Source organism: Bos grunniens, chromosome 26 (genome assembly GCF_055505025.1).
Source record: "Bos grunniens cultivar Pamir isolate PY7600 chromosome 26, Bosgru_T2T1.0, whole genome shotgun sequence".
In the NCBI taxonomy this organism is placed as follows: domain Eukaryota; kingdom Metazoa; phylum Chordata; class Mammalia; order Artiodactyla; family Bovidae; genus Bos; species Bos grunniens.
In genome coordinates this window covers 10,795,110-10,822,964 of record NC_141190.1, presented here as the reverse complement: position 1 = coordinate 10,822,964, position 27,855 = coordinate 10,795,110, and the positions used below count along the sequence as shown (strand labels likewise).

At 40.0% G+C, this 27,855-nt stretch overlaps 1 protein-coding gene across 1 annotated transcript; it reads right to left on the bottom strand.

Moving 5' to 3' along the window:
* Window positions 1-19: 19 nt before the first annotated feature.
* On the bottom strand, window positions 20-26,663 carry LIPN (lipase family member N). Its single transcript, XM_086378437.1, has 10 exons — window positions 26,564-26,663; window positions 22,925-23,040; window positions 21,439-21,556; window positions 18,775-18,973; window positions 17,013-17,122; window positions 13,692-13,828; window positions 8,915-9,061; window positions 7,942-8,013; window positions 7,338-7,409; window positions 20-2,369 (listed from the first exon to the last, which is right to left on the bottom strand). The coding sequence occupies exons 2-10, from the start codon at window positions 23,027-23,029 to the stop codon at window positions 2,136-2,138; spliced, it is 1,194 nt and encodes a 397-aa protein (XP_086234563.1). The 5' UTR covers window positions 23,030-23,040; window positions 26,564-26,663; the 3' UTR covers window positions 20-2,135.
* Between the last annotated feature and the right edge of the window lie 1,192 nt (window positions 26,664-27,855).

Genomic DNA, 27,855 nt, shown 5'->3' with positions numbered 1-27,855 from the left:
TAAAAAAATAAACATTTGCTGTGTAAGCCACTGAGTTGTTTATTGCGCAGGATTGTTGTAGCAGTAGCTGAATAGGGCAAATCCTATCGAAGCTCTCTTCACTGACCCTCACTTAACCAGATTCCTATATTAACCAACGCCCTTTTTTCTCTATGTAAACATATTAACTGATGGCCATTGCCTCTTAAATATTCATAATTAGCAGCCTAATCTATTACAGTCACATCCTTCCACTCCTTCCAGTTGAGTCATATGCTTACTAAGAGATAGATATCTGTTCTCAGTCTTACCTATTTGTTCTATCAGTTGAGTTATTGATAACTCATAGTTTATGATAACTCATAATTTAATTAAATGTGGCTAGAATAGGATGTGGGCTTCCCAGGAAGCATTAGTGGTAAAGAACCTGTCTATCAATGCAGGAGATGTAAGAGACACAGGTTCAATTCCTGTGTTGGGAAGATCCCCTGGAGGAGGGCATGGCAACCCACTCCAGTATTCTTTCCCGGAGAATCCCCATGGATAGAGGAGCCTGGTAGGCTACTGTCCATAAGGTTGCAAAGAGTCAGACGTGACTAAAGCAACTTAGTATGTATGCACGCAAAACAGAACGTACTGCTTATACGAAAACTACCATGTAATCTTTGAATGAGCTCAATAAAAGTCACTAAAAACTGTGATAAAATTAGTTTAATCTTGGTAAATAAATACTATAAAGACATAAAAGGATTTTATTTAAACTTGCTTCCCAAATTTTAAAAAATTGTCATCCCTTTTAAAGACACTAAAACTAAAAATGATCAATTATAGATTATTTATTGGAGAATGATTATATAGTATTCAGCATCCAAAGACCTTGACTCTGCATGCAAATATTTGTGAACTACTACACTAATCTGTTTTAAGTTAAACTGCTGAAAGTACGTATTGTGCATTATTTATTAAATTTATGATTCCTTGAGGCTCATAGACAGTTTTCCATTAATTACATCTTCATGGAAGGAAAGGTCCTTTCCAGGTTCGCACCTGGAATTCATTCCTGAATGAATTCATTCAGGAATATAGAACTGACGCTAAAACTTCCTGCTACTCTTGGAACTCTGTACTGAGTCCTAGACTCAGTGTCTGGCATCAGTTAGAGACTGAAAAAAGCACGACTTTAGAATCCCTAGTGCCTCTCTTCTGGTCCTCAGTCAGGCTTTCAGAAAGCTGCTTTAAATGCTAAAGGGTATGAATGCAATAGTATAAATTCCACTTTGATAATGAAGGCATAATGGCTGATCAGTTTAGTTTATCTTTAAAGCAAAACAAGAAAGAATGAGCTCTCAAATGCTATCACTTAAGACTACTGTCTATGAGTTCTAGTACACTATTTTCAAAAAGCTTTATTCACTTTAACCTTGTTTTAAAGACAGTAGTCTACAGTGAATAATTTTAACAACTAGAAATTCAGTTTATCCTAGTCATCCTCAATCTTGTCTCTGCACCCGCCTCCCAATCCCCCAGCTTGTAACAGTAAAACTCCAGGAATAGTTTGATGTGGTTCATTTTCCATTCTGCTGTTCTTTTCAAGCTTGATGTGGATCAGGCTTATTTCATGGCTTGTCTACTAGATGACCATGTGACTATTGCTTGGACTGTGATTTTGAGAAAGCCACAGATTACAGCCATCTGAAATATTTTCCCAAATAACCTCCCGACAAGATTTTTCTAGGCCAGCACTCCTATGCTTACATTCAATCCTTTGAAAAGACAGGATGGGGAGTGGGTATTATTTGCATGAAGCCACTATATATATTTGAAATAAGAAAGACAAAGGCCTCCTTTAATTCTTCCCTGAAGTGTACAGTTAGCAGAGAAGAGTTTGCTAGAGCTTCTTAGATGAAAAGCATGGACTTGGCTCTGACTGAAAGGAAGAGATTCTGAGAGTTCAGATGTGGACATTTGCTTGAGAAAGAGCAGCACAGTTGGAATAATTCCTAGCTGGGATGCCATGATAAGAGAACACCTCAGCAAAAGCAACAAGGTGAAGGAGGCCGGTGTACCTCTCACTGCTATTTAAGTAGACTAGTATTTCCCCAAAGCCTCTTATGGGCTTGGAAGCAACTCCTATCTGAAAAGTAGGTATATTGCAGTTAGGGATATGACTTCATCAAATCTATGATTTTGCTGTATACTCGTTTAGCAGCATCGAGGCCCCAGATGAAATCAAAGTGGTTCCAATCCGGCAATAGTTTGAAGTAACGGAGATTCCTGATTTGGGGGAGTATCCTGGCCACATCTCGGGGTGTGATAAGAATATCATTTCCACCTGCCCAAATAGCAGTAGGTACTTTCATGGCAGTCAGGTCATATAGTGGAGGATGACTCTACGGAAGACAGAGAAAGGACATTTCATGAGAGGAAGCTCCTCAGAGCAACAACTGACTTCAAATAAGTAGAGAGACTACTAGATGAGTATTTACAATGACCATAGGAAGACAGCATGCAATGGTCCCTATATTCAAGGAGTGTGAAGGAACAAGGCAAAATGGCTAAATAAATATTTGCATATAAACTGTGGAAAATTCTGAAAGAGATGGGAATACCAGACCACCTGATCTGCCTCTTGAGAAATTTGTATGCAGGTCAGGAAGCAACAGTTAGAACTGGACATGGAACAACAGACTGGTTCCAAATAGGAAAAAGAGTATGTCAAGGCTGTTTATTTAACTTATATGCAGTGTACATCATGAGAAATGCTGGACTGGAAGAAACACAAACTGGAATCAAGATTGCTGGGAGAAATATCAATAACCTCAGATATGCAGATGACACCACCCTTATGGCAGAAAGTGAAGAGGAACTCAAAAGCCTCTTGATGAAGGTGAAAGTGGAGAGTGAAAAAGTTGGCTTAAAGCTCAACATTCAGAAAATGAAGATCATGGCATCCGGTCCCATCACTTCATGGGGAATAGATGGGGAAACAGTGGAAACAGTGTCAGACTTTATTTTTCTGGGCTCCAAAATCACTACAGATGGTGACTGTAGCCATGAAATTAAAAGAGGCTTACTCCTTGGAAGGAAAGTTATGACCAATCTAGATAGCATATTCAAAAGCAGAGACATTACTTAGCTAACAGAGGTTCGTCTAGTCAAGGCTATGGTTTTTCCTGTGGTCATGTATGGATGTGAGAGTTGGACTGTGAAGAAGGCTGAGCACCGAAGAATTGATGCTTTTGAACTGTGGTGTTGGAGAAGACTCTTGAGAGTCCCTTGGACTGCAAGGAGATCCAACCAGTCCATTCTGAAGGACATCAGCCCTGGGATTTCTTTGGAAGGAATGATCCTGAAGCTGAAACTCCAGTACTTTGGCCACCTCATGCGAAGAGTTGACTCATTGGAAAAGACTCTGATGCTGGGAGGGATTGGGGACAGGAGGAGAAGGGGACAACAGAGGATGAGATGGCTGGATGGCATCACTGACTCGATGGACGTGAGTCTGAGTGAACTCTGGGAGTTGGTGATGGACAGGGAGGCCTGGCGTGCTGCGATTCATGGGGTTGCAAAGAGTCAGACACGACTGAGCAACTGATCTGATCTGATCTGATACAAAGGAGGGTATGTTAAATGCTACAAAACATTCCCCAAATATGATGGAAATGAAGACAAAGAAGAAATTATTTTCCACTGAGGTTTCATGTAAAGAGCAGTCATTTGAAGGGCTTCCCTGGTGCTTCAGATGGTAAAACGTCTGCCTGAAATGCAGGAGATCGGGATTTGATCCACGGGTCAGGAAGATCCCCTGGAGAAGAGCCTGGCTATGCACTCCAGTATTCTTGCCTGGAGAATCCCATGGACAGGGGAGACTAGTGGGCTACCATCCAAGGGGTTGCAAAGAGTTGGACACATCCGAGCAACTAACACTGTCATTTTCATTGAGGAAAGGTTGTATTTTAAAGATAAGGATGAAGGTGGGCAGGCAGATAGAGCATGTGTGCTATGGTCAGGAATGGCAAGCTGCCCAGTGTACCCCAAAAAGAAAGTATGTAAGGGAATACAGTAAGATATAAGACTGGAGACAGTCAAGGTCTAAATGCCAGGTTAAGGCAGTTGGGCATCCTTCAGAAGTTTTAGAGACAAGGCAGGGTCATTTCTCATAGCTCTGCCTAGTTTGTGGGATGACTTGAAGAAATTTGTTGGGAAGGGGTCCCGAAAAAATACAGGCAGGCAGTTTGGATTATCCTCAGAGCAGGATAACTGAAGCTGTTGTTCAGTCGCTAAATCATGTCTGATTCTGTGATGACATGGACTATATCCCATCAGGCTCCTCTGTCCATGAGATTTCCCAGGCGAGATTACTGGAGTGGGTTGCCATTTCCTTCTCCGGGGATCTTCCTGACCCAGGGATCGAATCCACATCTCGGGCACTGGCAGTCCTATTCTTTGCCACTGAACCACCAGCGAAGCCCTCAGTTGAAGCTGTAGAGATGGCTAAACTATTCAAACACAAAGGGGAGAGATATGGGAAGAATTGTGGAGAATTCTGATAATTGAGAGCAGTGAGGGTTAGAGAGTAGCTAGTGAGAGGATAAAGAGAGCAATCAAAAAGGGAGGGAAAAAAACAGAGTGTTACATTATGGAAATCCAAGTCTGGGTGGTAAGTTGCAAGGAGTCTATGGTAACTAACACTACAAGTGAGAACAGGCAATTATGTTTGGCAATTAAAAGCCACAAATGATCCCATGAACTGAGGCCTGCCAGGCTCCTCCATCCACGGGGTTTTCCAGGCAAGAATACTGGAATGAGTTGCCATTTCCTTCTCCAGGGGATCTTCCCCATCCAGGGATTGAACCCAGATGTTTCACATTGCAGGGAGACTCTTTATAGTCTGAGCCACCAGGGAAGGTACCTTAAATAGAACAGCTATAATAAAAGGATGAAGACTCAAACTACCTTTTCCAGTGTTCAGGAGTGAGTGGAGAAGTAGAGATACTTAACATATTTAGATATTAAAAAATGTTGATAAAAACAAAATGATGGAAGCATGGATTGATAGAATTGAAGGCTTGAGGGAAGGGTTTCTGTTTGTTTTTTTGTATGAAACAGGAGTTCATTTAAGATAGTAAGAGAAGCCAGTAAGAATAGATGAGAAGAGAGGGGATTGAGGACACAAGACAGGATAACTTGGATAAGAGGACCATCATATTCTGAGAGTGAAAGGAAAGACAGAATCAAAAAGACAGAGAGATTTTAAGGTGGATTAGAGGGAAGTTAAGAAATTTCATTCATAGAACAAATGATTATCAAGGGACTATTGAGTGCCAGCTACTCTACCAGCTGGCACAATACTGAACAAAACAGAAGAAAATTCCTACCCTCATAAGGCTTATATAAGTTAATCTTTTTATTCTCAAGAAAACATAAAATGGACACAGAGGTTGTGTTGGGAACTTATGAAGAGGACACACTGTTGAGAACGGAATAAAAATTGACTTCCAGTCCAGGTTCGATGCACGATACTGGATGCTTGGGGCTGGTGCACTGGGACGACCCAGAGGGATGGTATGGGGAGGGAGGAGGGAGGAGGGTTCAGGATGGGGAACACATGTATACCTGTGGTGGATTCATTTCGATATTTGGCAAAACTAATACAATATTGTAAAGTTTAAAAATAAAATAAAATAAAAACTGACTTCCAATGATACAAAATTGCAAGCAAATAAAATAGAATTGGCCTGGAGTAGGGTAGGCCCAGCTAGCTTAACTGTAAATTCTGAGAACATTTACACTCTCAATTTTCACATCATATACTTCAATATTAAATCTTTTGGGTCAGTTTTGCCTCAATAAAGCTGAAAAAAGAGAACTTGATAATAATGGTTTTATGTGTATGTGATTTTTTGGTCTTATTTTCTTGTAAATATAAACAATATATAAATATAATATGTTCATGAAAAACAATGAAAGAGAACAAAAGTGTGTGAAATCCAAAATAAGAGCCTCCTTTTACTCCTTTATGTGCATCCACTTCACCTTTTCTTTCTTCCTTTTCTTGAGAGTTAACACTTTAACATGTGCTGTTTATTTTTTGGCCTTTTTCTAAGCATTTGCAAATATATGCATCTGTGAATTTATACTGTCTGAGAAACAGGAGAAAACTTTTGTGGGTAATGAAAATGTTCAATATTTTGCTTGTGATATGGTTACATGACTGGATATATTCGTTGAAACACTGAGTTGAGCATATAAAATCAGTGACTTATACTGTATGTAAATCACATCTTAATCATGCTAATAAAAAATAATATAATTATATACCACACTCATTGTCTTAGAAGCTAGCAGATTCATTTCCCTAACAATTCAATCTGTTACTGAGAAATTGAGGGCTTCCCTGGTGGCTCAGCAGTAAAGGATCCGCTTGACAATACAGGAGACATGGGTTCGATCCCTGGGTGGAAAAGATCCCGAGAGAAGGAAGTGGCAACCTACTCCAATATTCTTGCCTGGGAAATTCCATGGGCAGAGGAGCCTGGCAGGCTAATGTCCATGGCATTACAAAACAGTTGGACATGACCTGTTGACTAAACAACAACTGAGAAATTGACTGGTCTGATCGACTCATTTGAGGTCCAGAAACAATTTAATTGACCTATGTTTGTACCCATAGCTTTAAGTATGCCAGTTTGGGAAAATAAAGGAAAAATTTAATTTAACATTTTTAGTTCATACTGAGAAACCCAGCTTCTGACTTAGAAAAAAAAATGGAAGCTTGGCAACAGCGTTGATTAAAAGTATTGGATGGCTAAATGAATACATAAATTTTGGTATGGAAAGTTAGAGGGAAAAAGATGCCTTAAGACTCCACTCCTCACAAGTGGATAATTCTCTTAACTTCTATGTGCAATTTTATTTTTTTCTGTTGGTATCAAGAAGTATGTATTCAGTTACTATATAAATTTTATCATACAATTTTAATTATTATGCAGCCATTACAATTATATTAAAAATGTCTCTTGCAACATTAGTTATGTTTTGCTATGACTATAAGTAAAAAAACAAGATTGAAAGTTGTGGAAAAGTAGTGATGTTGTGATTGGAAGAAATGTAACAAAATATTGATCCATCCAGTTATCTCTGGGTGGAGGGATTATAAACAACTTAATTTCCTTAGTATATACTTTTTTTAGTTTTAGATTTTTTGAAATAAATAAATGTTTAAAATGCACTTTGAAAAATCTCTGTATACCAATGTGAATGTGACCAAGTGCCAGCTAGGATTCTTTTTACTGTCAAATAATTTATCATGATAATTTTTCAAAGCCAGCCTTCTAGGGTTGCTCTGAGTAACTCACCTGATTGTAGTGACGCCTGTTTTCAGCTTCACTTCCCCAGTCATAAGCTCTGAATTCATCAGAATGGTAAAGCTGGAATGAAATGTTTTATAGAAAAGTAGTGTTCAGAATAAGAATTACGATTGTTAATAGCAAATCTTAGAAAAGTATACTGTATGCTGGGAAGAAAATAAGGCTTCTGCATCACCGGAGGATATAAATAAATTTGTCAGTGTGCAAAACAAGATCAAGAGAAAGGGAGGCCATGAATTCCTTGGTTTGAAGGAAAAGCTAGTGAGAACCCAAGACTCACTGAGGGAAATCAAACGGCAGGTATTTCTCTCTGGGGAAGGCTCAGTTCTTCTGAGGTTCTCCAAGTTTATGTTAGTTTCAGCTCAGAGCCTACTTTACAAGCTTGTATTGAAAATGGGATTCATTTATGTGACCGACTTGATCTGCACATACCTTGTTCTTTCTCTTAAAATCCGGGGAAATGCAACTATAAAGATGCAGAAAAAGGTTAAATGGAAGCTAGCTGCCAAGCTTCTTAGAACACACATGCTAACTCTGTCCTTTCAAATATAAAGAAAATAAGGGGAATGGTTTTCCGTGACAAAGACACTACCTGTTTTAAATGCAGGATGTTCTGTATTGATGATCCAGTGGGAGCATGGGACATATACACATCCATTCGGCTCTGAAGACAAAACAAAACAAAACATATTAAAGCAATGACCACCCAATGAAAAAACTGTGCCTTTAAGAAGCAGAGAATAATTATGCTAAGAATGAATAAACAAATATTGCAGTAGAATGGCAGGGCAGAATCCATTCCATTCCATTCCATTTATATGTTTCAAGTGGTGCATTTTATTTGAGGCTAACGTGATCCAACAAGACAGGGCACAAAGAATAAGTTTAAAGCCTCTTTCCTAGGATTTTATTTTATTTTTTAATGCATTGTATTATAAAATCAAGCTGACTATAGTAAGTGGTGGCTAATTCCAAACATGTGAAACTGCTACCTATTGTTGGACAACTATTAGCTTAAATTTGACCAGAGATGAAAGGATGAAGCTGCCTATTCTCTTCTCCAGTCTTCACACTGAATATCTAATCTTCTAGGCAGAGAAAATCTCTGCCTTTAAAATGAATTAAGAACACTGCATTAATTTATGTAATATGATAGATGCATCAAAATGAAACAAAGGGAACTTCCTTGGTGGCTAAGTGGTAAAGAACCCACCTGCCAATGCAGAAGACACAGGTTTGATCCCAGATCTGGGAAGATTCCACATATTGTGGAGCAACTAAGCCCATGGGCCACAACTATTGAGCCTGTGCTCTAGAGCCCAGGAACCACACTGCTAAAGCCAGCATGCCTGGAACCCGTTCTCCAGAACAAGAGAAGCCACTGCAATGCGAAGCCCACGCACCTCAACTAGAGAGTAACCCCCACTCCCTGCAACCAGAGAAAGCCTGCACAGCAACAAAGACCCAGCACAGCCAAAAATAAATGAATAAAAAACAAAAAGAAGAACCAAAGGAAAGCTGGAATTTCTAAAAGCATCAAACGGCCCTCGAATCATTATACATACCATATTCATGTTTTTCTTGTTGGATCCTGCCCATAAAGACATAAATTCTCTACATATCACCCATAATATTTTATTGTTGCAGATTTTGATAGAAGGTGACTTCCCTATACTTTCTTCTAAAAAGAAACCTTTGGTACCAAACAACTTCTGTAAAAAATAAAAATAATTATTCTTTCAAGAATCATTTTCAGACTTCTTGACATTCCCTTCACCCCGGAATGAGAATTCTTAGGAATCTATTTATATTCATTTATTTTTTTCCTGTTTTGCTCAAGGAGACCAAGTTATTTTGGAAAAGTAACTATTTATAAATCAATCTTTACCTAGGGAATATCATCAAACGTAATTTACAAGGAGATGGTAGCAATGATCTTCAGCCCCAGATTAGCTAATTTATCCATTATGAAAGCTCCCCTGACATCAGTCCAATCAGGGATTACCTATATTTCTCATTAACTGGCAAAAGAAGTAGAACAGTTTCTCCTTTAAGGTCAAACATTGCCTTGATTAGGAAAGAAAAGCAGGGTTTTACCCATGTACACATCACCTTTCTGATAGTGTACCAGAGTGCATGACTTTCATGCTAAAAAGTAGAGGAAAGTATACTGAAGGGAGGGTGCCATTGGATAGAAGAAAATGATGTCATGGGCGACAGCTTGATTAAAACTTCTAGAGTTTATAAAAGCAAGCTTGGGTGGGGATCTCCGATGGAATGACTGGAGCTTCTAGGGGCAACAGATATTATGGAGGGGTAGGAGTAGAGAATGGGACTTAAATTGGCAGAAAGTTTAATAGGGAATTAGAAACTGAGATAAATTAGGGGAAATACCTACCTCAGACCTGACCTATGTAGGCAAAGCAATACATATGCAAAACAGGTATATTTAGTGATACATGTGTCTATCTCTGGATTTACTTTAACTAGTTTGCCTGCTTGGAGAAGGCAATGGCAACCCACTCCAGTACTCTTGCCTGGAAAATCCCATGGATGGAGGAGCCTGGCAGGCTGCAGTCCATGGGGTCGCTAAGAGTGGGGCATGACTGAGCAACTTCACTTTCATTTTTCACTTTCATGCATTGGAGAGGGAAATGGCAACCCACTCCAGTGTTCTTGCCTGGAGAATCCCAGGGACGGGGGAGCCTGGTGGGCTGCTGTCTATGGGGTCGCACAGCGTCGGACACAACTGACGTGATTTAGCAGCAGCAGTTTGCCTGCTTAACTCTGCCCCAATGTAGAAAACATCCCAAATTAATGGATGCCAACACATTTTGAAATAGAACTATCAATCACACAAAAGGGAAGTTACATTGTGGTTTAGTCACTAAGTCGTGTCTGACTCTTGCGACCCCATGGACTGTAGCCCACCAGACTCCTCTGTCCATGGCATTTTCCAGGCAAGAATACTGGAGTGGATTGCCATTTCCTTCTCCAGGGGATTTTCCCAACCCAGGAATCTAACCTAGGTCTCCTGCATTGCAGGCAGATTCTTTACCAACTGAACTATGAGGGAAGCATTGTACTCAGTCATTCAGTTGTGTCCCATTCTTTGCAAATCCATAGATTGTAGCTCTCTAGGCTCCCCTGTCCATGGAATTTTCCCAGCAAGAATACTGGAGTGAACTGCCATTTCCTCCTTCAGGGGATCTTCCTGACCCAGGGATTGAACCCATATCTCTGCATCTCCTGCATTGGCAGGTGGATTCTTTATCACTGAGCCACCTGGGAATCCCTAAGTTTATTGTTGCTGTTGTTCATTTGCCCAGTCGTGTCTGACTCTTTGAGACCCCATGGACTGCAGTACACTAGGCCTCCCTGTCCCTCACCATCTCCCGAAGTTTGCTCAAATTCATGTCCATTGCATCGGTTCATGTCCATTCAGCCATTTCATTCTCTGACACCCTCTTCTCCTTCTTCTCTCAATCTTTCCCAGTATCAGGGACTTCTCCAGTGAGTTGACTGTTCACATCAGATGACCAGAATACTGGAACTTCAGCTTTAGCATCAGTACTTCCAACAAATATTCAGGGTTGACTTCCCTTAAGATTGACTGGTTTGATCTCCTTGGTGTCCAAGGGACTTTCAGGAGTCTTCTCCAGCACCACAGTTCAAAGGTATCAATTCTTTGGCTCTCTGACAGTTCAGCTGTCACAACTGCACATGACCATTGGGAAGACCATAGCTTGACTATACGGATCTTTGTTGGAAGAGTGATGTCTCTGTTTTTCAACACATGTGTAGGTTTGTCACAACTTTCCTGCCAAGAAGCAATCACTTTCTGATTTCAGGGCTGCAGTCACCATCTGTAGTGATTTTAGAGCCCAAGAAGGGGAAATCTGTCACTACTTCCACCTTCCCCCCTTCTGTTTGCCATGAAGTGATGGGACTGGATGCCATGATCTTAGGTTTTTTAATATTAGTTTCAAGCCATCTTTTTCACTCTCCCTCTTCACTCTCATCAAGAGGCTCTTTAGTTCCTCTTCACTTTCTGCTATTAGAGTGGCAGTATTTGAATATCTGAGGTTGTTGATGTTTTTCCTGTATATCTTGATTCTAGCCCGGCATTTCTTATGATCTGCTCAGTGTATAGGTTAAACAGAGTGACAACAGACAGCCTTGTCATACTGCTTTCTCAATCTTGAATCAATCAGCTGTTCTATACAGGGTTCCAACTTTTGCTTCTCAACCCACAGACAGCTTTCTCAGAAGACAGGTAAGATGGTTTGGTATTCCCATCTCGTTAAGAGCTTTCCACAGTTTGTTATGACCACAGAGTCAAAGGCTTTAGCATAGTTGATGAAACAGACATAGACCTTTTTTCTGGAATTCCCTTGCTTTCTCTATGATCCAGCAAATGCTGGCAATTTGATTTCTGGTTTCTTTTCTTTTCTAAACCCAGCTTGGACATTTGAAAGTTCTTGGCTCACATAATGCTGAAGCCTAGCATGCAATATTTTAAGCATGACTTTACTAGCATGGGAAATAAGTACAATTTTCCAATGGTTAGCACATTCTTTAGTACTACTCTTCTTGGGGATCGAAATGAGGACTGACCTTTTCCAGTCCTGTGGCCACTGCTGGGTCATCCAGATTTGCTGACATATTGAATGCAACACCTTGATGGCATTATCCTTTAAGGTTTTGATTAGTTCTATTGGAATTCCATTGCATCCATTAGCTTTATTAACATCAGTGATTCCTAAAGCCCACTTAACTTCGCACTCCAGAATGTCTGGCTCTGGGTGAATGACCACATCATTGTACTAACCCAGTTCATTAAGATCTTTGTTGTACAGTTCTTCCATGTTTTATTTCTATCTCTTCTTAATTTCTTCAATGTCTGCTAGGTCTCTACTGCTTCTCTCCTTTACTGTACCCATCTTTGGGTGAAATGTTCCCTTGATATCTCCAATTTCCTGAAGAGATCTCTAGTCTTTCCCCACAAAATATGATCCACTGGAGGAGGGAATGTCAAATCACTCCAGTATACTTGCAGTGAGAACCTCATGAACTGTATAAAAGAACAAAAAGATACGATACTGAAAACAGTATTGCATAGGAACCTGGAGTGTTAGAGCAATGAATTAAGGAAAATTGGACGTGGTCAAGCAGGAGATGGTAAGAATAAACATAAACATCTTAAGAATCAGTGAACTAAAATGAACGGGAATGGGTGAATTTAATTCAAATGACCATGACATCTACTATTATGGGCAAGAATCCCACAGAAGAAATGGAGTAGTCCTCATAATCAACAAGAGTCCAAAATGCAGTACTTGGGTGCAGCCACAAAAGTGACAGAATGATCTCGGTTCGTTTCCAAGGCAAACCATTCAACATCACAGTAATTCAAATCTATGCCTCTATCACCTGAAGACGGTAGAGAAGCGGAAGTTGATCAGCTGAAGCTGAAGACCTAGCAGACCTCCTAGAACTAAGTTTATTAAACAATACCAAAAACCTACTATCAAATCAATCATGAGGTCTCATGAAAGTTCTTCCTTGTGTTAACTCATAAATCCTTTTTTTTTCCCCATTCCTACCTCTCCACCACAAACCAGGATCTCATCTTAAAAATGAATTATTGATATCCTGACTTGTCTCTTTGATCTCATTTTGGCCACAACTTATTTTATCCTTCAATTCACATTTAAGGGGCAATCTTGATAAAATACTAGTCAGTGAGCTTTTTAGAGAAACAAAAAGCAAACAGAGAAAAACTTTTAATGGATAAAATCTTAAATTCACAATTGACCATCAAACCAGTTTTCCAACCAATGGAAAATAACCAATAAATAGTTGAATGAATAATTCAGCTGTAAAACCTTTAGGCTTTGGCATTTTCGCTTTAGTAAATTGAAGCAAGCTCCCATATGGAAAGAGGTATATTATTCCAACTTATCTAACATCAAAGTCAAGGACATCAGTGATCAAATCGAAAAATGTCTTCCATTTGAGCACTGTGAATTCATTGACATGCCCAGTGGAACAAGAACAGAACAAGGAAACTGCCATAGCAGTCAGCTCAGCTAGAAATTCTGAGTTATACTCAGGTCTGTTAATAACTGAGTATAGTGAGTTATATATGAGAGCTGTAGATGCTGTGACGTAGACACACACACACACACACACACACACACACACACAGCACCTGCCCCCAGAGTCTGGGATCTACAGATTTCAAAATGTCCTACTTTCGTTTCATAGATTTTCAAATAATAAGGGTCTATCATCCAAAAGGAGATCCTCATATACACTGTGGCAAAAGGAAGAACTTACCTTGATTGCAGAACTTGGAAGTTGGAAAAATCTGGTAAAAATGCCCGTGGGATATTTGAAAGAGACCACAGGACCCAAGGCAAAATTCATTTTGATTCTTTGTGCCAGTTCAGGCATGGTGGCAAAGGCTACAAACCCTAAGAAAACATGAGATAAGACAACCGCATTAAATTTAGGAGTAGTGATGTAATGTTTCTACTAACAAAAGTGAAGCTCTCCTTTTTCATTTTATTCTTCTACTGCAGCAATTGGGGGGGATGAATTGGGCAACTCTTCTGAGTTATTCTGCAAAGTTAATCTATTTTCAACCCTGTCTACTCTCAAATCTCCATTTCTTTCTTATTCTAGACATTTAACTTGGTTGGGGAAAGTTAGGGATAAATTGCTGAAGCAACTCCTGCCAAGTACACTGAGCATGCCCTCAACCCCCACCAAGCAGGGGCTAAGCACTGGCAGTATTCTCACTCTACTCCAACTTGGGGATGACAGAGTCACGGAACCTCTAGAAATAAATGATCAGTTTGTAGGAGGTAAATCAATCAGCTCTTTATGCATCACCATATAGCTATTCTGGAGGAGGAAATGGCAACCCACTCCAGTATTCTTGCTGGGAAGATCTCATGGACAGAGGAGCCTGGCAGGCTGTAGTTTGTGGGGTTACAAAGAGTTGGACGTGACTGAGCACACACACACAGCTATTCCACGGTTTTTCTTTCTCAGAGTGGAACGAGATTGCATTGCTCCCAGTGCTTCATTGCATACTTACCAAACCTCCAGAATCTTCTCTGCTTCCAAAAGGTCCACCATGGTCCCAGGAAGGACCAAGTGTCTGCATTTATAAAGCAATAGCACTGCATTTGTATCTAGCAATATGAGGGTGAAGGTGGTGGGGCTCAGGCCCACACAGGAAAGTCTATGTGGAGGTTCTCTTTGTTTTGATTCCCTGTTGTGCTTTCCTGGGCCCCCCTCCATTGTGTGTGTGTGTGTTTATGCGCACGCAAAACCATAGCAGAAGTTTGTGTTTTTTTTTCTGAATTTCTTGTTGAAATATTGAAACTGTCTTAACCAGAAAAGGAGCTGGCTGGGCACTGATGCAAAAACTGAAACAGGCATAATAGCTCTCCCCAGAAGATGTCTAGAAACGTGCAGAGGTAATTTTTTGATGGTCATACTGGCTGAAGAGTCCTACTCTACGCTGTATTTAATGGGCTGGGCCTGACTTGTTAAAAGTCCTGTGAAGAATCGTTCCTTCCCACATAACAGAAATTTCTCTGCTCAGGATGCAAATCATGCTCACTGAAAAATGTCATGCTTGAAATGCAATGCAGAGCCCTGATAATCAAAGTGACTATTTTCCCTGCCAATCAGGTAATGAGAGCATATCTGAGTCTTACCTACTTTTCTAGTCACACTCAAATCATCTTTCTCCATACAATCTCTCCACAGCACCCGAGAACCCCATCAGTGAAGTCAAGATTACCTGGTGTGAATTTTGGGTGCCATCTCTAATGTGTTAAGAGACCTTGAAGGAGCCAATTAATTTCTTTGAACTTCTGTTTTTTCTATGAGATGGGAATAATAGTGGTAGGCTTGTTCTAAAGCTTAGAGAGGGATATTGTAGTAAAGGTCCTGAATGAAAAGCCCTAAACATAGAAAATGCTTCTGTTAGCAATTATGGTATGATTATTTTCCTGTTAGTGGCAGGTTTTTTTTTTGTTGTTGGGGGATAGGGTCCTCTTACTAGTTCTTTGATACTCCTTTAGTATATTCTCTCTAATGCTCATATGCTGCAAGCTAAGTTGCTTCAGTTGTGTCTGATTCTTTGCAACCCTATGGACAGTAGCTGGCCAGGATCCTCCGTCCATGGGTCTCCGGGCAGGACTATTGGAGTGGGTTGTAATGCCCTTCTCCAGGGGATCTTCCCGATCCAGGGATCAAACCCAGGTCTCTCATGTCTCCTGCACTGGCAGGTGGGTTCTTTACCTCTAGCGCCCCCTGGGAAACAATGCTCACAGCCTCACAGCTCTCCTAAATTTGTAAGCTGCCTATCAGTATAAATAGGCTTCCCTGGTGGCTCAGCTGGTGAAGAATCCTGCAATGCGGAAGACCTGGGTGTGATCCCTGGGTCGGGAAGATCCCCAGAAGAAGGGAAAAAGGCTACCCACTCCAGTATTCTGGCCTGGAGAACTGTATAGCCCATGTATAGACATGTATACTCCATTGTATAGTCCACGGAGTCACAAAGAGTCACACATGACTGAGCAACTTTCATTTTTACTCTATCAGTATAAAACACTGGTAAATACATGTTTGTTCTTGATGATAATAGTGGTAATGTAGGATTATTTATTATCTCTCACACAGTTTCACCCAAACTAAGAGTACATTTTCCTTTAACCCAGTCTCTTAAAATTAGAAATTTTAGTGGAAGATTGATAACAAATTCATATTTTTAGTAGTATAGGGTTTTTAAATTTTTATTTGGAGCTAGATTATTGATTTCTTTTTTGAAAAAATTTGGGAAACCATTAAGAAGTATACATTCAAAGTACATTTCTTGGACTTTTAAAAAACTTTCTATACAGTGCTTACAGTTAACTGTATGCTAAGTCACTTCAGTCGTGTCCAACTCTTTGTGACCCTATGGACTGTAGCCCTCCAGGCTCTTCTGTTCATGGGATTTTCCAGGCAAGAATACTGGAGTGGGTTGCCATTTTCTCCTCCAGGGGCTCTTCCTGAGCTAGGGATCAAACCCGTGTCTTTTATGTCTCCTGCATTGGCAGGCGGGTTCTTTACCCCTTGTGCCACCCATGAATCATACACTGAATGTATATGCCCAATTTACTTATTATAGTAAGTTTTTGCATTCTGATTCACAAAGAAAACATTACTATATCTTTTAACATTTGTTCAAATATGAATATAATCCCTCTTTTTTATTTTTTAATAGTCCATGTGGGTTGTGAGGAAGGTATGATTGATGTATATTTAACATTCTTCAAGGATATTTCATGCAATTTGGCTTTACTTTTTCAGCCTGGAGGAGATCTGGAGACTCAGTCTTCAGAAATATTTCTTTGGAATTCCTGGCAAATTACATCACCATTACAACTGTGCTGCAGTGACTGGAAATGGATGAAAGATTCTTCCTACAAACTCACAGTCTCTGGAATTCAGGTTTACAGCCACTAGAATTACATTCCCACCACAGGACATATAATTAAGGACACTGTAAATGTAGAACAGTGACTGTTCCTGATTCCAAGGTGAACCCTTGCATGGCTCTGACCCTTGTAAAAATGTTGACCCTTGTAAACATACCTATTGTAGTACCAAGCGAATATCCAACGAAATACAACTTCTGCTGACCAGTTTTATTTACAATGAAGTCTATTATTCCAGGGAGATCATATTTGGCCATTTCATGAAAGCTAAAGAATAAAACAGAACCTTATAAATATTTGCAGCTAAGTTCAAAACAGAGCACTTGCTCATTTATTTTTTATACACAGAATTTTGTGCTGTCCACTTACTTGGTTTGTGTTTCATTATTTATCCAGTTACATGTAGGCTATTGTGGTTTTTGTTTGCTACACTTATATGTGTTACTTTCTAATAGCAGGAATGATTTCAAGGCTTGTGTATACTACATTTTCTGAAATTCAGTCTTGACATTCTTCCTCTTCACTCCCTTCCCTTGCATTTCTTTTGCTGCCCTTTACCTAATCTGGTTTGCACACCTCTCTCTCAGTCTCTCCCAGGGAACTTCAAGATGCTTAGGGCCATTTAACACCCAGATTTCAAAATGGAAGTAATTGTAAATCATGATTGTATCATGTACTAGCTGAGTAGTTTTCCGTAAGTTACTTAAATGCTCTGAGCTTAAGTGTCATCATCTGTAAAATAAGCATGGCAGTGCTATATGGCAGGGGAGCTTTGGGGGCTGGATAGTATTAAAGGAATGACTCTAGCAGCAATTAGACATTCAATCGGACATTGCTATTATTATTTCTGTCCATATATGGTTATATTCAATATATAGCAAAATCCTGTAGTACTGGTTCAGCCAACATTAATACAAATGTTGAGAGAACAAAAAATGCCTACATAATATATGGTTGAGTTAGGTACTTCACAAACTAAGGACCTGCTTATTAAAAGAACATGAGAGGAAATATAGATTGATACTTTCCAGTATAAGAGAATCATTGTGATGCCTTACAGTAAACAAGCTGCAAGTTCCCAACCAAGGACCAGCTACATGAAGTATTTCGTGATGCTTGCCCCTGGGCAAAAGCTTTCACCCTAACAATCTGGCCTATTCTTCCTTTCCTTCCAACTTGTCAGTAGGTACAGAAATAAGGTATGGAATATTTCATTAATATGGTTCTGTTCTAGCAGCAGGCTTCAAACAACCAGGGAGTTTAAGCCTGAGAAAGGATACTGCAGGCATCAGCCTCTTCTCTGATGACAGCAGAAAACACTTTCATTAAAGCAAGCAGTCAGCGTGTCAGAAGATTCTTTCCTATTGCCTAATAACAAGGTTGTAAAGATCTCATATTAGAGTTTTCCTGAAAATGGTATTCTATACATTCTCAACCACAGTTCCTGTAGGTATAATATAGTACTGATATACATCATCTTTACAAAACTAATTGACAGTCCAAGAGAAAAAAAATTGTAATAGCATCACTAGGATAAAAACATAAGCTTCGTGAAGGTGGAGGCTGGTTTACTCTTGAATGCTCAGGGACTAGAACAGTACATAGAATATGCACTCAGTAAATATTGGCTGCATGAGTGCATACTTTGTTCCAGAAATTTTCTAAGCTGTCGTTCGAGACATACTTTGTATTGGATAGGAACGTATGTTAAAATGACCTTGTTGAAATGATAATTCACTTGTCTAAGAATCAGTGTAAATCAGAGCTTCCTGCTGTTTCTTTCCTTTGAGCTGTTAGTAGAGACTGCAAGGAGCTGTGTGACTCCAAGTATCATACATTATTATTAATACCGTCCACACTATTATATTTAAAGGACTTGTCTCAAATTGTGTTCATGGTCTTTCTTAGATATAGTTTACCTAAAGGCCCAGAATTTCTCTTCGTTCACTGACAGTGTTTTGTGTCTTCTTGACCAAGTGTTCCCCCGACTGTTCCCCATCCATACATCATAACCAGCATCAGCTAGAAGGAATCCAAGGCTGCCGTTGGCAAAATTCTCAAGCCAGGAGGTATTGTCTGAAAACAGGGCATGCTGTAGATATACAACTGGTCGGGCACCTAGAGGGAGGCAAGAAGGCAGAGAGAGAAATTTATAACAACTAAAGCATCTCAGAAACATAAGAATCACACGTGCGCACACACACACACACACACACACACACACCCCACTGGAAAAAACCAAAACCAAAAAGAGACACATAATAAATATATTTTAATTCCCAATCTTGTCCAAATTCTATCCTCCCTTCTTTTTTTTTTTTTTTTTTTTTTTAAAAGAGAGGGAGAGAGAAAGTGAACATCAGGCTTCAAGGCCCAGGAGGTGCATATGTGCTAATCTCCTTCCAACCCATCTGGGAGGAAACACAGCTAAATGGGAAATGTCTATTTCCAAATGTCTCCGGTAATACTGAGCAGGAGCACCCACCGGGTTAGACACTTTGCTGCTGCTGCTGCTAAGTCACGTCAGTCGTGTCTGACTCTGTGCGACACCATAGACGGCAGCCCACCAGGCTTCCCCGTCCCTGGGATTCTCCAGGCAAGAACACTGGAGTGGGTTGCCATTTCCTTTTCCAAAGCATGAAAGTGAAAAGTGAAAGTGAAGTCGCTCAGTCGTGTTCAACTCTTAGCGACCCCATGGACTGCAGCCTACCAGGCTCTCCATCCATGGGATTTTCCAGGCAAGAGTACTGGAGTGGGGTGCCATTGCCTTCTCCTCTATCCTCCCTTCTTAAGCAAAGTCTTTCCTATAAATGTTTGTCCTTTTATACTTCATAGTGGCTCCCCCCAACTCTTCATCATGCTTGGTGTTGCAAGATTTAGCAAAAACAAAAATAAAGATAAACAAAAAGACCCAAGATGCCCTGTTAAATTTACATTTCATATTAATAATGAACAAGCTTTTTAATATCAGAGAAGGCAATGGCACCCCACTCCAGTACTCTTGCCTGGAAAATCCCATAGATGGAGGAGCCTGGTAGGCTGCAGTCCATGGGGTCGCTAAGAGTTGGACACGACTGAGCGACTTCCCTTTCACTTTTCACTTTCATGCGTTGGAGAAGGAAATGGCAACCCACTCCAGTGTTCTTGCCTAGAGAATCCCAGGGACGGGGGAGCCTGGTGGGCTGCCACCTATGGGGTCGCACAGAGTCCGACATGACTGAAGGGACTTAGCAGCAGCAGCTTTTTAATATAGGAGAAGGCAATGGCAACCCACTCCAGTACTCTTGCCTGGAAAATCCCATGGACGGAGGAGCCTGGCAGGCTGCAGTCCATGTGGTCACTAGGAGTTGGACACGACTGAGCGACTTCACTTTCACTTTTCACTTTCATGCATTGGAGGAGGAAATGGCAACCCACTCCAGTGTTCTTGCCTGGAGAATCCCAGGGACGGGGGAGCCTGGTAGGCTACCATCTATGGGGTCCCATAGAGTCGGACACGACTGAAGTGACTTAGCAGCAGCAGCAGCAGCAGCTTTTTAATATAAGTATATCATAAAATGAGGCATATGAAAAACTCATTTGCTCTTTATCTGAAATTCAACTTTAACTGGGCATCTCATATTTTATATAGTAATCCTACCCATGTCACACTCCCATTTTTTCATTTTGAAACTCTTGAATTCTTAAGCAACATGATTTTAGCTGCCTCTGAATGTGGATGGGAGATGAGATAATGCAGAGCAATCACAGTAAATGATTTGGTAAATAAAGACCACTGAGCCTTTGCAGATACTTTGCTTACTCTTCTCTCTCCCTTCTCGGAAGATATGTGGTTACATTTCCCTCATAGTTCAAAAGGATACATAGCAGTACTGTTTGCAATAGCCAGGACATGGAAGGAACCTAAATGTTCGTCAATAGAGGAATGGATAAAGAAGATGTGGTACATGTATGTAACGGAATACATCTCAGCCATGAAAAGGAATGAAATTGGGTCATTTGTAGAGATGTGGATGGACCTACAGAGTGGCATACAGAGTGAAGTAAGTCAGAAAAAGTAAAACAAATATCTTATATTAGCACATATATATGGAATCTAGAAAAGTGGTATAGATGATCTTATTTACAAAGCAGAAATAGAGACACAGATGTAGAGAACAAATACATGGATATCTAGGGAGAAAGGGGGTTGTGTGGGAGAAATTGGGAGATTGGGATTGACGCATATACACAATCTCTTTCCAAAAATCAGGAAATCCACTTTATGGGAATACAGCAATTTCTCACGTGAAATATAAGCAATGAGTTGACATAAGGTAGGCTCCACCTCCACATTGACTCCCTAAGAAGCAAGTCTGGCAGCAGTCAACTAGATCAGTCTTGCCATTTGTAATTTTCAGTTCTTCCCTGCCTTCAGAGAATTGGAATACAATGAGACTTCCTGTTAACTGTATAAAAACGAATCCAAAATTCAAACCAATTTTGATAAATCAGTCACTGTCTTAATGAACAGCCAGTAACTTCTCCTGTACTAAATTTTAGTCATGTGCAATTCTCCTTCTCAAGATAGACATGTCTTGTACCTGTGATCTTGGTGTCTTTTCGCCCATGGGGAATCCGATTGACGCTGAGTATGTACCCGTCTTGAGTGGTTACTTCATACTCCTCACTGGGGTAGCCATTATAGGTGATGATTTCACTCTGCTCAGTAAAAATAGAAGCATTAGCTACACATTTTCTCTAAAGGTTATCAAAAGGAGCCAGAACAGAGCAGCTAGTGTGTGCTTATTAGGGTAAATTATTTGAAATCTGCAGCCCCAGGTAACAGTGAGATTAATTTACTACATAAAGTCATAATTAAAAAAATAGGTAGACTATTAGAAAGTGTCTGCTAGTGGTGAATGCTTTGGGGGATTTGGAGATAATATCTACCTTTGACCCGTTCTTCTGACAAAACTATATTCTCAAGTCAGTTGTCTCTTTTAAAGTACATATAGACATATTTTAATTGAAAAGTAGTTAATTTACAAATTTGTGTTAGTTTCTGGTGTATAGCAAACCAATTCAGTTTTATACATATATACACAATATATATGTATTATATATATTCTTTTTCATATTCTTTTCCATTACGGTTTATTATAGGATATTGAATATAGTTCCCTGTGCTAGGCAGGAGACGATAGGACCTTGTTGTTTATCCATTCTATACATAATAGTTTGCACTTGCTAATCCCAAACCCTCCCCGTCCCCCTTCCTTTGTAACCACAAATCTGTTCTCTGTGAGTCTGCTCCCGTTTCGTTAGTTAGTTCAGTCACTCAGTTGTGTCCGACTCTTGATAAGTTCATTTGTATCATATTTCAGATTTCATATGTCAGTGACTTCATATGCTATTTGTCTTTCTCTTTCTGACTTACATGGTATGATAATCTCTAGGCCCATCAATATAACTGCAAATGGCATTATTCTTTTTACAGCTGAGTAAAGTTCCATTGTGTATACACAGAATGTAGGTATTACATCTTTCTGAAGTTTTTATTTTATACTGGGGTATAGTTGATTAACAATGTCGTTTTAGTTTTAGGGGTACAGCAAAGTGACTCACACACACACACACACATATATAAAACAATTGATGTTTCTATATACAAATGTCAACTGTGAGACTGCACTTGGTTCAAAGGAATAAAACCACGGTCCAGTAGAGGGCAGTCACATATATCGTCCAGAGGGCTTAAAATCTGTGTTTGCTCAGTTGCCAGTCATGTCTAACTCTTTGAGACCCCATGGACTGTAGCTCTCCTGGCTCCTCTGCCCATGGAATTCTCCAGGCAAGAATACTGGAGTGGGCAGTCATTCCCTTCTCCAGGGATCTTCCCTACCCAGGGATCAAACTCAGGTCTCCTACACTGCAGGCATTCTTTACTGTCTGAGCCACCAGAAAATCTCTAAAAATCACTTATGTTTAGTCTATATCAGAGATTTTCTGCTATAACAGGAACTTCAATAATCTTACAACCTATTAATTTGCTTTACTTGATGTTCTTTGGAATTCTCCATCACTTACAGTACTCATCCACACTTCAGGATTTGCTTCTTTTTCCAAATTGAAGAATCCAGCAGCATTTAGAGTTCCACAAATCAAATAGGCTGTTGTTAGAAACAGCCACATGGTGGGAATGCCTGATAGAAAACATTTAATAACCACAAGTTGTTATATGTCAAAAGTGATTAATGAAATGAAATAGTCCCCCCGTGAAAACTTGAATAACATCCTGAGAAAGCTGAGACAGTGTAGAAGGGAGTAAATACAGTGAGCCAACTCTGAACACGATTAATCTATTTTTTCACATAGAAACTGCCTTGACATAGTCCAGTTCCAGATGGTGAAAAATTGAAAGCATTCCCTCTAAAGTCAGGGAAAAGACAAGGGTGCCCACTTTCACCATTACTATTCAACATAGTTTTGGAAGTTTTGGCCACAGCAATCAGAGCAGAAAAAGAAATCAAAGGAATCCAAATTGGAAAAGAAGAAGTAAAACTCTCACTATTTGCAGATGACATGAGCCTCTACATAGAAAACCCTAAAGACTCCACTAGAAAATTACTAGAACTAATCAATGATTATAGTAAAGTTGCAGGATATAAAATCAACACACAGAAATCCCTTGCATTCCTATACACTAATAATGAGAAAACAGAAAGAGAAATTAAGGAAACAATTCCATTCACCATTGCAATGGAAAGAATAAAATACTTAGGAATATATCTACCTAGAGAAACTAAAGACCTATACATAGAAAACTATAAAACACTGGTGAAAGAAATCAAAGAGGACACTAATAGATGGAGAAATATACCATGTTCATGGATTGGAAGAATCAATATAGTGAAAATGAGTATACTACCCAAAGCAATTTATAGATTCAATGCAATCCCTATCAAGCTACCAACGGTATTCTTCACAGAGCTAGAACAAATAATTTCACAATTTGTATAGAAATACAAAAAACCTCGAATAGCCAAAGCGATCTTGAGAAAGAAGAATGGAACTGGAGGAATCAACCTACCTGACTTCAGGCTCTACTACAAAGCCACAGTTATCAAGACAGTATGGTACTGGCACAAAGACAGAAATATAGATCAATGGAACAAAATAGGAAGCCCAGAGATAAAGCCACACACATATGGACACCTTATCTTTGACAAAGGAGGCAAGAATATACAATGGATTAAAGACAATCTCTTTAACAAGTGGTGCTGGGAAAACTGGTCAACCACTTGTAAAAGAATGAAACTAGAACACTTTCTAACACCATACACAAAAATAAACTCAAAATGGATTAAAGATCTAAACGTAAGACCAGAAACTATAAAACTCCTAGAGGAGAACATAGGCAAAACACTCTCTGACATACACAACAGCAGGATCTTCTATGACCCACCTCCCAGAATATTGGAAATAAAAGCAAAAATAAACAAATGGGACCTAATTAAACTTAAAAGCTTCTGCACAACAAAGGAAACTATTAGCAAGGTGAAAAGGCAGCCTTCAGAATGGGAGAAAATAATAGCAAATGAAGCAACTGACAAACAACTAATCTCAAAAATATACAAGCAACTCCTACAGCTCAACTCCAGAAAAATAAATGACCCAATCAAAAAATTGGCCAAAGAACTAAATAGACATTTCTCCAAAGAAGACATACAGATGGCTAACAAACACGATGCTAACATGCTAACATGAGCTAACAAAAAGATGCTCAACATCACTTATTATCAGAGAAATGCAAATCAAAACCACTATGAGGTACCATTTCACACCAGTCAGAATGGCTGCGATCCAAAAGTCTACAAGCAATAAATGCTGGAGAGGGTGTGGAGAAAAGGGAACCCTCTTACACTGTTGGTGGGAATGCAAACTAGTACAGCCACAATGGAGAACAGTGTGGAGATTCCTTAAAAAACTGGAAATAGAACTGCCTTATGATCCAGCAATCCCACTGCTGGGCATACACACTGAGGAAACCAGAAGGGAAAGAGACACGTGTACCCCAGTGTTCATCGCAGCACTGTTTATAATAGCCAGGACATGGAAGCAACCTAGATGTCCATCAGCAGATGAATGGATAAGAAAGCAGTGGTACATATACACAATGGAGTATTACTCAGCCATTAAAAAGAATACATTTGAATCAGTTCTAATGAGGTGGATGAAACTGGAGCCTATTATACAGAGTGAAGTAAGCCAGAAAGAAACACACCAATACAGTATACTAATGCATATATATGCAATTTAGAAAGATGGTAACAATAACCCTGTGTACGAGACAGCAAAAGAGACACTGATGTATAGAATAGTCTTATGGACTCTGTTGCAGAGGGAGAGGGTGGGAAGATTTGGGAGAATGGCATTGAAACATGTATAATATCATGTATGAAACGAGTTGCCAGTCCAGGTTCAATGCACAATACTGGATGCTTGGGGCCAGGGCACTGGAACTACGCAGAGGGATGGTATGGAGAGGGAGGAGGGAGGCGGGTTCAGGATGGGGGACACATGTATACCTGTGGTGGATTCATTTTGATATTTGGCAAAACTAATACAATTTGTAAAGTTTAAAAAAAAAACAAAACAACGAACTAGTGAAGGCTAATGTTTTCTCTTATTTTAATACAGGATTTTCACTTAATTTAAATCTTTGCTTAACTGTGAGTTGCCAGGATATATAAAGACTCAGAGGACAAGTTTCCACACCATAGAGAAGCTAAAAGTGGAGTTATCCTTTAAGCTCCTCTAACATCCCACAAAATAAACAAGAGTAATGAACAATGAAGCTTCAAACAAACAGGTTTATGGTGAGTTTCAAGTGATGTGAAAACAGGTTTATGGTGAGTTTAAAATGATGTAACTATCTCTCTTGTAAACAACCAAAGGCAAATTTTGCACATTTGAATGTTCAGTGTCTCTTCTTTAGCACAGTTTAAAAGCATGCCTCCTCAAAGCAGTTTGACCAACATCACAATGCAGAGTACTTATCAAAGGGGAGCTGCAGTTCAGTGGTCTGAATTTGAAGTCCAGCCTCACCATGAACAAGATTTCTGACCTTGGGAAAGTTATTCAGTAGCTTTGTCTCTTGTTTTTCCTTCTGGTGATATTAGGATAATAAAACAACCTACCTTATGGGATTGTAGGGAGGATCAGTGACAAGCATTAGTTGTAGTGTAAGCTCTTTCACTATTTTTTTTTTTTTTATCTAAGAACGAGCAAGAGTAACATCAGAGAAACTTTATGGTAATAATTTAATGACAGACTTCTAGAGAAATTCAGAGTTTACTTTTGAAGTTCAGTAGCTTTCCATAAACTTGTTATCTGGCTGCAGTTGATTTTATAGCTACAAATGTTATGTAATTAAAGCCATTTTTGAAATTAATAATAGCTAATGTGTATTGAGGGCTCAGCTTGTGCCAGGCCCTGTTCTAAATGTTTCATGTATGTTATTTAGATATTGAAGAAATGCCATGGAAATAGCTACTGTTATTATCCTCATTTTATCAATGAAACTAGCGAAAACTTAGAGAGATTAAAGATCTGTCCAAGGTTACAGCGCCAAGAGGACAGGAACACAGGAAGCCTCGGTGCAGAGCCCCATCCCTGGCCCCCACTCCCCACCTGCCTCCCGGGTGTTCTGAGTCTTGATCTTACCTAGTTAAGAGAGCTTCCCCTGTTCCTCAGGACTCCTTATCGATGAGGGACTTCTGAACTTTTGCTTGTGACAGTGAGATATGATGATTGCAGCTAGAAGCTAGCAAAATGAGAGACAGGAAGCCCGAGGAAATGAAGAAATCCTGGACAGTGACACACAACCAAGGTTAACCTGTTTGACTGAATCCTCATTTCCATTGAATGTCTGTCACCCTTGGAAGGGTTCAGCAACATTTTCAAAACAAGGCAGCCAACGTGGAAGTGTGTACTCAGGATCCTAAGGCAAAATCAGAGTTAGCAGTCATCTACCTTCTCAGTACCAGAGTTCACTAGGAGGGTCAACTGAAGCAGTGTTCGTGAAAGTGCTGACAGCCACCCGGTACCATGCAACGTGCAGGAAAATGACTGATTGCAACAGGTGACAAGTTGAGGCCTTTCTGATTCGCTTCTTTTTGTATTTTTTAAAATTTGTTTTTTAATTGGAGTATATTGCTTTGCAATGTTGTGTTGGTTTCTGCTGTACAACAATGTGAATCAGCTATATCCCCTTCCCTCTTGAGCCTCTGTCCCCCTGCCACCGTACCCCCATCCTACCACTCTAGGTCATCACAGAGCACTGAGCTGACCTCCCTGGGTAATACCTTCCCACTAGTCGTCTACTTCACATATAGTAGTGTACATATGCCAATGCTACTCTCTCAATTTGTCCCACCCTCTCCTTCCTCCCCTGTGTCACAAGTCCATTCTCATATTTGCATCTGCATTCCTTTCCTGCAGATATGTTCATCAGTATCATTCTTCTAGATTCCATACGTATATGTTAATATACAGATTTGTGTTTCTCTTTCTGACTTACTTCCCTCTGTATGACAGGCTCTAGGTTCACCTTTGGAAAAGGCAATGGCACCCCACTCCAGTACTCTTGCCTGGAAAATCCCATGGACGGAGGAGCCTGGTAGGCTGCAGTCCATGGGGTCTCTAAGAGTTGAACATGACTGGGCGACTTCACTTTCACTTTTCACTTTCATGCATTGGAGGAGGAAATGGCAACCCACTCCAGTGTTCTTGCCTGGAGAATCCCAGGGACAGTGGGGCCTGGTGGGCTTCTGTCTATGGGGTCGCCCAGAGTCGAACACGACTGAAGCGACTTAGCAGCAGCAGCAGGTTCACCTTTGAGGCCAGAGAGTGTTTGGACATATCAATGTAGCAGAGGAAATGAACCCTTATGCCAAAGGGATTTGACCAGCTGTTAACTTTGGCATAGAGACCTGAGGAGAATGAAGACAATTTAG